The sequence below is a fragment of the Salmo salar genome, chromosome 03 (genome assembly GCF_965601325.2).
Source record: "Salmo salar chromosome 03, fSalSal1, whole genome shotgun sequence".
Taxonomy (NCBI): domain Eukaryota; kingdom Metazoa; phylum Chordata; class Actinopteri; order Salmoniformes; family Salmonidae; genus Salmo; species Salmo salar.
Window position 1 is genome coordinate 287,472 of NC_138293.1, and position 14,426 is coordinate 301,897.

Consider the following 14,426-nt stretch of genomic DNA (forward strand, 5'->3'; position numbering starts at 1 on the left):
AAATTGTTCTTTCCAATAGTACCAATTATATGCATATCCTGGCTTCAGGGCCTGAGCAACAGGCAGTTTACTTAGGGCACGTCATTCAGGCGGAAATTGAGAAATAAGGAGCCCTAAGAAGTTTTAAATATGCGGAGGTTCGCGCTTTCAGTTTCGCGCGAATGCTACCATCTAGCCATGGTTTCTGGTTAGTGTAGGTTTTAATAGTCACAGTGGGTACTACATCTCCTACACACTTCCTTATTAGCTCAGTCACCATATCCATGTATGTGTCTAGATTATTTTCGCAAGCTACCCGGAACATATCCCAGTCTACGTGATCAAAACAATCCTGAAGCATGGATTCCGATTGGTCAGACCAGCGTTGAATAGTACGAAGCACGGGAAACTTCCTGTTTGAATGTCTGCCTATAGGACGGGAGGAGCAAGATGGAGTCGTGGTCAGATTTGCCGAACAGAGGGCGGAGGAGGACCTTGTAAGCATTCCAGAATTTTGAATAGCAATGGTCGAGAGTCTTAGTAGCGTGAGTAGGACAGCCGATATGTTGATAGAATTTCGGCAGCCTAGTCCTCAGTCTTGCTTTGTTAAAATCCCCAGCTACAATAAATGCAGCCTCAGGATATGTGGTTTCCAGTTTGCATAAAGTCCAGTGAAGTTCTTTGAGGGCCGTCGAGGTTTCGGCTTGAGGTAGGATGTAAATGACCGTGGCGATGACGGAGGATAATTTTCTTGGGAGATAATATGGTGATATGTATGTGAGGTATTCTAGGTCAGGTGAAGAACTTGATCTCCTGTATGTTCCTAGAATTACACCATGAGTCATTAATCATAAAACACACACCTCTGCCCTTCTGCTTCCTGGAGAGATATTTATTCCTGTCTGTGTGATGTAATGAGAATCCTGCTGGTTTTACCAACTCCGACAGAATATCCCGAGAGAGCTATGTTTTCGTGAAACAAAGTATGTTACAGGCCCCAATGTCTCTCTGGAAAGAAATCCTTGCTTTAAGCTCATCAACTCTCTTATCCAAAGACTGACCATTTGTGAGTAATATACTCGGAAGCTGTGGGTGGTGTTCGCACCTCATAAGTCGAACCAACAGGCCGCCTCGAGAGCCTCTCCTCCGATGGTGATGTTTTGGGTCGGCCTCTGGAATAAGTTCAATTACTCTGGGGAGAGTGAACAAAGGCTCTGCTCCAGGGAAGTCGTATTCCTGGTCGTAATACTGGTAGCTCTGGTGAGTTATCATTGCTCTAATATCCAGTAGTTCTACCCGGCTGTATGTATTAACACACAACCTTTCCTGAGCTGATCATGTAAAAAATTGTATATAAAAAAAACAAAATACGCAATACCCTGCCTGCATGTACATATCTACCTCAAATACCTTATTATTATCTATCCTGATGTCTAGACACTTTACCCTGCCTGCGTGTACATATCTACTTCAAATACCTTATTATTATCTATCCTGATGCCTAGTCACTTTACCTGCCTGCATGTACATATCTACCTCAAATACCTTATTATTATCTATCCTGATGCCTAGTCACTTTACCCAGCCTTCATGTACATATCTACCTCAAATACCTTATTATTATCTATCCTGATGCCTAGTCACTTTACCCTGCCTTCATGTACATACCAACCTCGGGTACCTCATACCTCTGCACATTGATCCCTGTATATAGCTCCACTCTTGTGTATTTTATTGCTCATGTTATTTTCTATTTTATATATTATTATTTGTTTTTAACTCTGCATTGTAGGGAAAGGTTCAGAAGCAAGCATTTCAATGTAAAGTCTACACCAGTTGAAACAAACATTTTTATCGTGCAAGGATCTTTGTCAGGTTATTTCTCGGTAGTGTGTGTAGGGGCCACTTACCTCTAAGCCCTTCAGTGAGGGCCCCATCAGCACCACAGGCCGCATGGTAGGAACCACGTCATAGGCTGCCACCTGCTCCCCCTACAGTAATCACAACACATTAAACAGGAAGTAACCAATCAGATACAGGAAGAGGAAACCAATGCAGCTGCAGAATTGGCCCAATGCATCACAGAGATGAAAACTTATGAGTTTAAAACATAGTATTTTAATGAAGTACAACATTTGTTTTGCACAATGTTATATGCTGGCAATGTTTGTAATTGAGAATGTTGTCAAGCACAGTATATATTAAAACAATTAACTATGTTTTATGTAGACATTGTTCTGAAGCCGAAAAATAAAGGTAATTCAGGAGCACCACAATGCCTACTTCACCCAATGCTCTACCAAGGGTTTCCAGCACACATCTTTTACCTACTACAGTAGCTAATGTAAGTCAATCTATTGTGCTACAAACAATGTGTAAGATGGTTACTTAGGTTTTCAAACCTTCTCAAACAGCCTAATTCATACTCTTATAGGAGGAGCTCCCACAAGAATGAATTTGTACAAAAACAAGTAGTGATGCAGTCAATCTCTCCTTTAATTTGAGCCAGAAGAGATTGACATGCATGAGACAGCCTGTAGGGAGGAGGTAAGAGACCTGGAAGTGTGGTGCCAGGACAACAACCTCTACCTCAATTTGATCAAGACAAAGGAGATAATTGTGGACTACAGGAAAAGGAGGGCCGAGCATGCCCCCATTCTCATCAACAGGACTGTAGTGGAGCAGGTTGAGAGCTTCAAGTGCCTTGGTGTCCACATCACCAACAAACTAACATGGTCCAAACACACCAGGACAGTCGTGAAGAGGGCACAATAATGCCTATTCCCCCTCAGGAGACTGAAAAGATTGGGCATGGGTCCCCAGATCGTCAAAAAGTCCTACAGCTGCACCATCGAGAGCATCCTGACTGGTTGCATCACCGCCTGGTATGGCAACTGCTTGGCCCCTGACCGCAAGGCGCTACAGAGGGTAATGCGTATGGCCCAGTACATCACTGCGGCCAAGCTTACTGACTATTCAGAACCTCTATACCAGGCAGTGTCAGAGGAAGACCCTAAAGATTGTCAAAGGCTCCAGCCACCCTAGAAATAGACTGTTCTCCCATTCCTCTCAAACATTTTAGAAAAATCTGTTGCGCAGCAACTCACTGCCTTCCTGAAGACAAACAATGTGTACGAAATGCTTCAGTCTGATTTTAGACCCCATCATAATACTGAGACTGCACTTGTGAAGGTGGTAAATTACCTTTTAATGACGTCAGACCGAGGCTCAGCAACTGTCCTCATGCTCCTAGACCTTAGTGCTGCTTTTGATAGCATCAATCACCACATTCTTTTGGAGAGATTGGAAACCCAAATTGGTCTACACGGACAAGTTCTGGCCTGGTTTAGATCTTATCTGTCGGAAAGATATCAGTTTGTCAATTGTAAATTTCAGTGTTCTTCAAGGTTCCGTTTTAGGACCACTATTGTTTTCACTATATATTTTACCTCTTGGGGATGTCATTCGAAAACATAATGTTAACTTTCACTGCTATGCGGATGACACACAGCTGTACATTTCAATGAAACATGGTGAAGCCCCAAAATTGCCCTCGCTTGAAGCCTGTGTTTCAGACATAAGGAAGCGGACTGCTGCAAACTTTCTACTTTTAAACTCGGACAAAACAGAGATGCTTGTTCTAGGTCCCAAGAAACAAAGAGATCTTCTGTTGAATCTGACAATTATTCTTGATGGTTGTACAGTCGTCTCAAATAAAATTGTGAAGGACCTCGGTGTTACTCTGGACCCTGATCTCTCTTTTGACGAACATATCAAGATTGTTTCAAGGACAGCTTTTTTCCATCTGCGTAACATTGCAAAGAACAGAAATGTTCTGTCCAAAATTGATGCAGAAAAATGTATCCATGCTTTTGTTACTTCGAGGTTAGACTACTGCAATGCTCTACTTTCCGGCTACCCGGATAAAGCACTAAATCAACTTCAGTTAGTGCTAAATACGGCTGCTAGAATCCTGACTAGAACAAAAAATGTTGATCATATTACTCCAGTGCTAGCATCCCTACACTGGCTTTCTGTTAAGGCAAGGGCTGATTTCAAGGTTTTACTGCTAACCTATAAAGCATTACATGGGCTTGCTCCTACCTATCTTTCCGATTTGGTCCTGCCGTACATACCTACACGTATGCTACAGTCACAAGACACAGGCCTCCTAATTGTCCCTAGAATTTCTAAGCAAACAGCTGGAGACAGGGCTTTCTCCTATAGAGCACCATTTTTATGGAATAGTCTGCTTACCCATGTGAGAGACGCAGACTCGGTCTCAACCTTTAAGTCTTTACTGAAGACTCATCTCTTCAGTAGGTCCTATGATTGAGTGTAGTCTGGCCCAGGAGTGTGAAGGTGAACGGAAAGGCTGGAGCAACGAACCGCCCTTGCTGTCTCTGCCTGGCCGGTTCCCCCTCTCTCCACTGGGATTCTCTGGCTCTAACCCTATTACAGGGGCCGAGTCACTGGCTTACTGGTGCTCTTCCATGCCGTCCCTAGGAGGGGTGCGTCACTTGAGTGGGTTGAGTCACTGACGTGGTCTTCCTGTCTGGGTTGGCGCAACCCCTTGGGTTGTGCCGTGGCGGAGGTCTTTGTGGGCTATACTCGGCCTTGTCTCAGGATGGTAAGTTGGTGGTTGAAGATATCCCTCTAGTGGTGTGGTGGCTGTGCTTTGGCAAAGTGGGTGGGGTTATGTTCTGCCTGTTTGGGCCTGTCCGGGGGTATCATCGGATGGGGCCACAGTGTCTCCTGACCCCTCCTGTCTCAGCCTCCAGTATTTATGCTGCAGTAGTTTATGTGTCGGGGGGCTAGGGTCAGTCTGTTATATCTGGAGTATTTCTCCAGTGTCCTGTGTGAATTTAAGTATGCTCTCTCTAATTCTCTCTTTCTCTCTTTCTTTCTCTCTCTCGGGGGACCTGAGCCCTAGGACCATGCCTCAGGACTACCTGGCATGATGACTCCTTGCTGTCCCCAGTCCACCTGGCCGTGCTGCTGCTCCAGTTTCAACTGTTCTGCCTGCGGCTATGGAACCCTGACCAGTTCACCGGATGTGCTACCTGTCCCAGACCTGCTGTTTTCAACTCTCTAGAGACAGCAGGAGCGGTAGAGATACTCTCAAGTGATTGGCTATGAAAAGCCAACTGACATTTTACTCCTGAGGTGCTGACCTGTTGCACCCACGACAACTACTGTGATTATTGTTATTTGAACATGCTGGTCATTTATGAACATTTGAACATCTTGGCCATGTTCTGTTATAATCTCCACCCGGCACAGCCAGAAGAGGACTGGCCACCCCTCATAGCCTGGTTATTTTTTGCCTGGTTATTTTTTTTAAACGCCTTCCTCACCATCTTAGGAACAGATATAGCCCTTGGATCTCTCCAGACCTGACTGCCCTTAACCAACACAAAAATATCCTGTGGCGTTCTGCATTAGCATCGAACAGCCCCCGTGATATGCAACTTTTCAGGGAAGTTAGAAACCGATACACACAGGCAGTTAGAAAAGCCAAGGCTAGCTTTTTCAAGCATAAATTTGCTTCCTGCAACACAAACTCTAAAAAGTTCTGGGACATTGTAAAGTCCATGGAGAATAAAAACACCTCCTCCCAGCTGCCCACTGCACTGAGGCTAGGAAACTCTGTCAACACCGATAAGCTCACTATAATTGAGAATTTCAATAAGCATTTTTCTACGGCTGGCCATGCTTTCCACCTGGCTACCCCTACTGCATTCAACAGCACTGCACACCCCACAGCTACTCGCCCAAGCCTTCCCCATTTCTCCTTCTCCCAAATCCATTCAGCTGATGTTCTGAAAGAGCTGCAATATCTGGACCCCTACAAATCAGCCGGGCTAGACAATCTGGACCCTTTCTTTTTAAAATTATCTGCCGAAATTATTGCAACCCCTATTACTAGCCTGTTCAACCTCTCCTTCGTTTCATCTGAGATTCCCATAGATTGGAAAGCAGCTGCTGTCATCCCCCTCTTCAAAGGAGGGGACACTCTTGACCCAAATTGCTACAGACCTATATCCATCCTACCCTGCCTCTCTAAAGTCTTCGAAAGCCAAGTCAACAAACAGATTACCGACCATTTCGAATCCCACCGCACCTTCTCCGCTATGCAATCTGGTTTCAGAGCTGGTCATGGGTGCACCTCAGCCACGCTCAAGGTCCTAAACGACAACGTAACCGCCATCGATAAGAAACAATACTGTGCTGCCGTATTCATTGACCTGGCCAAAGCTTTTGACTCTGTTAATAACCTCTTACATCTAGACGTTCCGCTAGCGGATCACCTGCTCCAATAGCCAATGATGGGCGTGGCGCGAATTTCAAATTCCTCAAAAATACAAAAACTTCAATTTTTCAAACATATGACTATTTTACACCATTTTAAAGACAAGACTCTCTTTTCTCTGTATACATCAATGATGTCGCTCTTGCTGCTGGTGAGTCTCTTTGGACACTGTGTTAACAACCCTCCAGACGAGCTTCAATGCCATACAACTCTCCTTCCGTGGCCTCCAACTGCTCCTAAATACAAGTAAAACTAAATGCATGCTCTTCAACCAATCGCTGCCTGCACCTGCCCGCCTGTCCAGCATCACTTCTCTGGACGGTTCTGACTTAGAATATGTGGACAACTACAAATACCTAGGTGTCTGGTTAGACTGTAAACTCTCCTTCCAGACTCACATCAAACATCTCCAATCCAAAGTTAAATCTAGAATTGGCTTCCTATTTCGCAACAAAGCATCCTTCAGTCATGCTGCCAAACATACCCTCGTAAAACTGACCATCCTACCAATCCTCGACTTCGGCGATGTCACTTACAAAATAGCCTCCAATACCCTACTCAACAAGCTGGGTGCAGTCTATCACAGTGCCATCCGTTTTGTCACCAAAGCCCCATATATTACCCACCACTGCGACCTGTACGCTCTCGTTGGCTGGCCTTCGCTTCATAATCGTCACCAAACCCACTGGCTCCAGGTCATCTACGAGACCCTGCTAGGTAAAGTCCCCCCTTATCTCAGCTCGCTGGTCACCATAGCAGCACCCACCTGTAGCATGCGCTCCAGCAGATATATCTCTCTGGTCACCCCCAAAGCCAATTCCTCCTTTGGCCGTCTCTCCTTCCAGTTCTCTGCTGCCAATGACTGGAATGACCTACAAAAATCTCTGAAACTGGAAACACTTATCTCCCTCACTAGCTTTAATTACCAGCTGTCAGAGCAGCTCACAGATCACTGCACCTGTACATAGCTCATCTATAATTTAGCCCAAGCAACTACCTCTTCCCCTACTGTATTTATTTATTTTATTTATTTTGCTCCTTTGTACCCCATTATTTATATTTCTACTTTGCACTTTCCTCTACTGCAAATCTACCATTCCAATGTTTTACTTGCTATATTGTATTTACTCTGCCACCGTGGCCTTTTTTGCCTTTACCTCCCCCTTATCTCACCTCATTTGCTCACATTGTATATAGTCTTATTTTTCTACTATATTATTGATTGTATGTTGTTTTACTCCATGTGTAACTCTGTGTTGTTGTATGTTGTCGAAATGCTTTCCTTTATCTTGGCCAGGTCGCAATTGTAAATGAGAACTTGTTCTCAACTTGCCTACCTGGTTAAATAAAGGACTTGTTCTCAACTAGCCCAGCTGGTTCAACAAAGGTGAAATAAATAAAAATAAAATAAATACAAATAGCCTGGTTCCTCTCTAGGTTTCTTCCTAGGTTCTGGCCTTTCTAGGGAGTTTTTCCTAGCCACCCCTCATAGCCTGGTTCCTCTCTAGGTTTCTTCCTAGGTTTTGACCTTTCTAGGGAGTTTTTCCTAGCCACCGTGCTTCTACACCTGCATTGCTTGCTGTTTGGGGTTTTAGGCTGGGTTTCTGTAGAGCACTTTGAGATATCAGCTGATGTAAGAAGGGATATATAAATACATTTGATTTGATTTGATTCTCTCTGCTACCACACGGCAAGCTGTACCAGAGCGCCAAGTCTAGCTCCAAAAGTCTTCTTAACAGCTTTTACCCCTGTCATGACTTCGCCCAGTTGGGTGACACATCAGCCAACTCTCTTTTCCCTGATTGGCAGGCTGGCTTCCACCACCTTTTGTTTGTTAGTCTGTTTTCACCATACAACACTGTCTCTCTTCCCTGACTGGCAGGCTGACTTCCTCCACCTTTTGGTTGTTGGTCTGTTTCCACCAGACAACACTGTCTCTCTTCCCTGACTGGCAGGCTGGCTTCCTCCACCTTTTGGTTGTTGGTCTGTTTCCACCAGACAACACTGTCTCTCTTCCCTGACTGGCAGGCTGGCTTCCTCCACCTTTTGGTTGTTGGTCTGTTTCCACCAGACAACACTCTCTCTCTTCCCTGACTGGCAGGCTGGCTTCCTCCACCTATTGGTTGTTGGTCTGTTTCCACCAGACAACACTGTCTCTCTTCTCTGATTGGCAGGCTGGCTTCCTCCACCTTTTGGTTGTTGGTCTGTTTCCACCAGACAAGACTGTCTCTCTTCCCTGATTGGCAGGCTGACTTCCTCCACCTTTTGGTTGTTGGTCTGTTTCCACCAGACTACACTGTCTCTCTTCCCTGATTGGCAGGCTGACTTCCTCCACCTTTTGGTTGTTGGTCTGTTTCCACCAGACTACACTCTCTCCACTCATCTACACACTGCACTGCATACACTACTGATCATATAGACGTCCACAGCTTATTAAGTTACATCTTTGTATTTATTATTATTTTGTTAATACATGTATTCCTTATTACATTTACGTCATGTGTTGACTCCCTTTGTTGTTACGATCTACGAGCCAGGTCCTAACACATGTCACAACTTCACAGCAGAGGCATTTAAATGTTTATTTTTTTTTATTTTTATCAAAATGCATTTTTTGGCAGAAATGCCTTCTGGAACGTCTGAACTTTCATGTGCCTTAATAACAAAGTTGTATGGCATCTGTAAATACCAATACATTTGTTAAATTATGAGCCTAGTTGGTTGAGCCACGGAAAAATACAGGAACCTTCCCGCTAGCCATGATTGGCTGAGATAATGAATGGGCTGGACATGCCGAGAGATGAGTTCGGATTGGTCTGCCATGTATTACCTTCTGTCTATAACATGTGCTGCTCTGACTCTGAATCAGACAATGAGGAAATCCATGATTTACATTTGACATTTTAGTCATTTAGCAGACGCTCTTCTCTTTAAATGACTAAAATGTAAATGACTATGATGGGGAAGAAACGGCAAACATGGAAGAAGTTTACAGAGTTTTAAAATCCATGGAACTCCTGGTGGAAGCAGAGTATGATAAGGATATTAATACAATTCTGAAGTTTGATTGCAAATGGAGAGGGAGTTGAAACGAGAACACAGTAGGCTGTTGTATAAAACACCTGTCTGCAGCTGACATCTTCAAACTAAGGGCAACCATGACAGAGAGAGAGAGAGAGATCTGATAATTATTATGGCCTTGCACATGGTCAGTGTGAACCAGAGGGACTTGACACAACAACGGGCCAAGCATGCTGTACAAACAAAACGGAAACAACACAGGACGTCTAATTTAATGAAATGGGTTGCAGTCTGCTGTGATTATCCATGTATACGGGTAAGAGTCTAGTGACAGTTTCAGATATTATACATTTCTAGTTTTGTCAAAGTTGTTTTTATTGCAAGTTAAAGCTAACGTTAGCTGGCTGGCTTGCGAGCTAACATTACGTGTATGATCTGTGTAGTAATATTATCCCAGAAAGCCATTGCATTGCTAGTTATAGCCTAATGTCAGCTAGCTAACGAACATTGAACCTGGTTGTTTAGCATTATCTAGCTATAACAATCAGTTTGTATTTGTCACGTCCTGACCCTAGTAAGATGTCATTTTCTATAGTAGAGTAGGTCAGGGCGTGACAGGGGGGTGTTTTGGGTTTATCTATTGTTTCTACTTCTATGTTTTAGTTTTAGTTTTTCTATTTCTATGTTGGGATTGTTTGGGTTGATCTCTAATTGGAGGCAGCTGATCCTCGTTGCCTCTGATTGGAGATCATATTTAAGTATGGGTTTTTCTTCCTGGGTTTTGTGGGTAGTTGTTTTCTGTTTAGTGTATTTCACCGAACTGTTTTTGGTCTTTTTGTTTTATTCAAGTATATTCATTAAAAGTAATTATGAGCACTATACACGCTGTGCCTTGGTCCCCTTTAGACGACCCACGTTACAGTACTGCTAGTATTCTATGGGTTGGAATTATGGTTAATTGTTTAGCTAGCTACATATCTAAACAAAAGACTCCACCTCGCCAGATGATTACATGACCCATCAAGTTAGCCAGGTTTGTCTGACGGTGATTACGGCTATCTATTGTATAATAATGATAATAATGACAAAATATTTCTATCTGGAATTTGTTTTCAGCATCAGTAGAACACGCTTGACTCTCCTCCACCAGTCATACAAGGAGAATGGTCTAATGCCTCCCATCAAAAAGACCTGTAGAACACACCTGTAGAACACACCTGTAGAACACACCTGTAGAACACACCTGTAGAACACACCTGTCTCTCCTCCACCAGTCATACAAGGAGAATGGTCTAATGCCTCCCATCAAAAAGACCTGTAGAACACACCTGTAGAACACACCTGTAGAACACACCTGTCTCTCCTCCACCAGTCATACAAGGAGAATGGTCTAATGCCTCCCATCAAAAAGGAAGCCGGCCCAAGCAAGCACAGGTTACACCTGAAGCATGAGGACTTGCAGCGAGTGGTGAACTTCATCAACAACTATGCAGAGGATAATGCAAAAAGCTGCTGCCATGTAATGTTAAAAAAGCAGTGGTGTGGCGTCTCTACATGCAATCGATGACAACACTTGGTATGTAAAGCATAAACAACACATACGTAGATAATTAAACTTACCTCCAACATGATTGGCACTACTTTTAGTGATCTCACATAATTTCTGTATTTTCCAGAGGTACGTGAAGTTGGGGTGTTTCCTTCAGGAATCTGTGGAAGAAATTGCTGCCCCTCATCTCAAGCACTAAGCCCAGGACAGACCTGTGCTGGCAGTGCCAGAGGAACAACTATCAGGTCTTCAGATCTTGTAGTGGTCTGGGTGTAGCTGGTGCGGAGGAGTCAGGCGCAGGACAGCGGAGATGAGTAACACAAGTAACTTTACTCAAATATTCCAATAACATGTCTTAATACCGAGCCCACAATAACGGACCGAACATACATAAAACAATCACGCACAAAAACCATGAGGAAAACAGAGGGTTAAATAATGAACATGTAATTGGGGAATTGAAACCAGGCGTGTAAAACAAAGACAAAACAAATGGAAAATGAAAAGTGGATCGGCGATGGCTAGAAGGCCGGTGACGTCGACCGCCGAACGCCGCCCGAACAAGGAGAGGGACCGACTTCGGCAGAAGTAGTGACAGATCTGTCAGAAGCTGTTAAGTCAGCCAAGCTGAAGAAGCAGTACCTGCATCTCCTGCTGGTTCAGAGTGAGGGTTAGGTGTAGTATTGTGGCGATCTGTCTACCAGAAGATGGTTGTTGACTGCAAGACCACCTGTCAAGACCTGCAGTTTTCTCTGGGGGGGAACTACTGAACCAGCAAGGACAGACATCAGGATGCATTACAGCTTTGATTTTGCTCAACATTTCCTCCTTTATACAGAGTGAACACTTTGTCTGAGATTTCTGGTGTTGTGAAGGACAGCACAATGACAGGGGTAATATCCTACAGCCGGTTGGACTGGAGGATGGTACGGTGCTGGTGGAAAGCTACGGCTAGCAACACCTCCTGACTCCATACTTCAGGCCGCTGCCACAGATCAAGCAGTACCAGCACTTCAGGTGAATATCATTTTCATGCATTGTATGAGGTTATTCTTGTTTTCTGAACTTAGGAGGTCAATTGATGTTATGCAAGGTTGTAATGTCTTCTCAATGTATTTGTCTATTTTCCTGTTTTACAGCTTTGATGCTCTGGAGCCTGATGTTGTCTCCAAGCAGCGTTCGGACTCAGTCAGGACCAGGTTTCAGCTGCTGCACAATGCTGACATCCTTCCTCCCATAGATGGTCTGCCTGTACAAGCACCACCTGGACTGGACACAACTAGACAAACTGATCTTTTTGAGAAGATCAGGGAGTTTTGAGACAACTGTAGTTTATAACATTCCATTTTGTAGCTCTGAGTCTCTACTTTTTTGCAATTAAAAAAAATATATATAATTTGCTACATAAGACCGAATCAAGGCGGTGAGTCACATTTATCTTTCTAAATTAAATCAACCTCTTCCCCCTCATTCAGTTAGGCCTATTTTAAATTCAATTGTGTAATTAGGTGCCCAATTATTGCCCATTTGTCATTCATTCAGTGGGGAGAAGCATTAGCGCCTGGCTGGGTACCAACTGTCACGGTTGTCGTAGGATGAAGACCAAAATGCAGCGGGAACGTGAATGCTCATTTTAATAAGTCAAAACAAAACACGAAAATTATGAACAGACAACAAAACAGTCTTGTCAGGGGCGCATGCGTGCACACACACACACACACACACACACACACACACACACACACACACACACACACACACACACACACACACACACACACACACACACAAATACCCTCTGCCACGTCCTGACCAAACTATAATAACAAAATAGACCCCTATACTGGTCAGGACCCCTATACTGGTCTCCCCACCTATAGAGCTGCGCCACTGCAATGGCCGTGCAATGCATGACAGAGTCGTTAGTTTGGCACTGTTGATCAGCACACATTTGGATAGAAATGTCAAGATAGGAGGGGAATTTAGTATGCATGTAAGCATTAGCACACTGCACTCAGCGCTGTTTACGTCAGCAGTTGGAGTCTGAATGTGAAATGTGCATCCAGTGTGTGGTTCTCGGTAAGGGACTGACAGCTCATGACGAGAAGCAGGGAGTGTGTTATGTACTTCCAAACAAGGTGATTTTCACATTGAGCTTTAACCAAAGCCAACCATTATTACGCTGACAGGCATGAAAATAACACTAACATACAAACACACTTACCGACTTCTTTTGAGCTTGTGCAACTGCGGAAAGAAAGAAGACAGAAATGAAAACATGCATTCCATCATGCTCATGCTATACTACACCTAACAGCCACAATACTACACCCTCCCCTAACAGCCACAATACTACACCCTCCCCTAACAGCCACAATACTACACCCTCCCCTAACAGCCACAATACTACACCCTCCCCTAACAGCCACAATACTACACCTAACGCTAACAGCCACAATACTACACCCTCCCCTAACAGCCACAATACTACACCCTCCCCTAACAGCCACAATACTACACCCTCCCCTAACAGCCACAATACTACACCCTCCCCTAACAGCCACAATACTACACCTAACCCTAACAGCCACAATACTACACCTAACCTAACCATTAGAAACAATAATACACATTTCAATGAAATATACTTCCAGTAACAATTCACGTTTCAATTAATAAAAGCAGAAGAAATACAATAATGCAGCCATCAATGAATTAAAACACTAAAAGTAAATAAAACCTCACCAGTTGAAGGAGGAGTGTACTTTTTATTCGCGTCTTGAGAAACTGCTGCTTTACTGAAAGAAGAAAAGTGAGGAACTCATCTTAGTCATCGTAGTCATTTCTATTACAGCAGCAGCAGCAGTATTTTAAGTAATACTAGTAGGAGTAATAGTAGTAATAATGGTAGTAGTAAAGGTAGTAGTAGTGGTATATGAAATAGTAGTAATAATGGTAGTAGTAAAGTTGGTAGTAGTGGCATATGTAACAGTAGTAATAAGATCAGGAGTAATAGTAGCAATAATGATAGAAGTAATAGAAGTAGTAGTAGTAGTAGTAGTATAAATAATGGTAGTGGTGGTAGTAGTAATAATGGTGGTAGTAATAGTAGTAATACTGGTAGTAGTAATAGTAGTAATGATGGTAGTAGTAATAGCAGTAATGCTGGTAGTAGTAATAGTACTACAAATTGTAGTAGTAATAGTACTAATACTGGTGGTAGTAGTAGTAGTAGAAATAATGGTAGTAGTAATAATAATGGTAGTAGGAATAGTAGTATTAATGGTAGTAGTCATAGTAGTAATACTGGTAGAAGTAGTAGTAGTAATAATTTTAGGAGTAATAGTAGTACTAGTAGTAATAGTGGTAGTGGTGATAGTAGTAATAGGAGTAGTAGTAACAGTAGTAGTAGAGATATTAGTAGTGATGGTAGTAGTAATAATAGTAACAGTAGTAGTAGTAGTAATAGCAGTAGTAGTAGTAGTAGTAGTAATAATAGTAACAGTAGTAGTAGTAGTAGTAGTAGTAGTAGTAGTAGTAATAATAGGAGTAGTAGTAACAGTA

At 43.2% G+C, this 14,426-nt stretch overlaps 1 protein-coding gene across 1 annotated transcript in view; it reads right to left on the reverse strand.

Annotated features, from left to right (window-relative positions):
• Window positions 1–14,426, reverse strand: part of cacnb2b (calcium channel, voltage-dependent, beta 2b) — a 77,157-nt gene that overhangs the window by 40,630 nt on the left and 22,101 nt on the right. Inside the window, exon 5 of the mRNA XM_082973016.1 lies at window positions 1,890–1,970. Within this exon, the coding sequence (XP_082829142.1) occupies window positions 1,890–1,970 (81 nt within the window). The remainder of the gene's footprint in view (window positions 1–1,889; window positions 1,971–14,426) is intronic.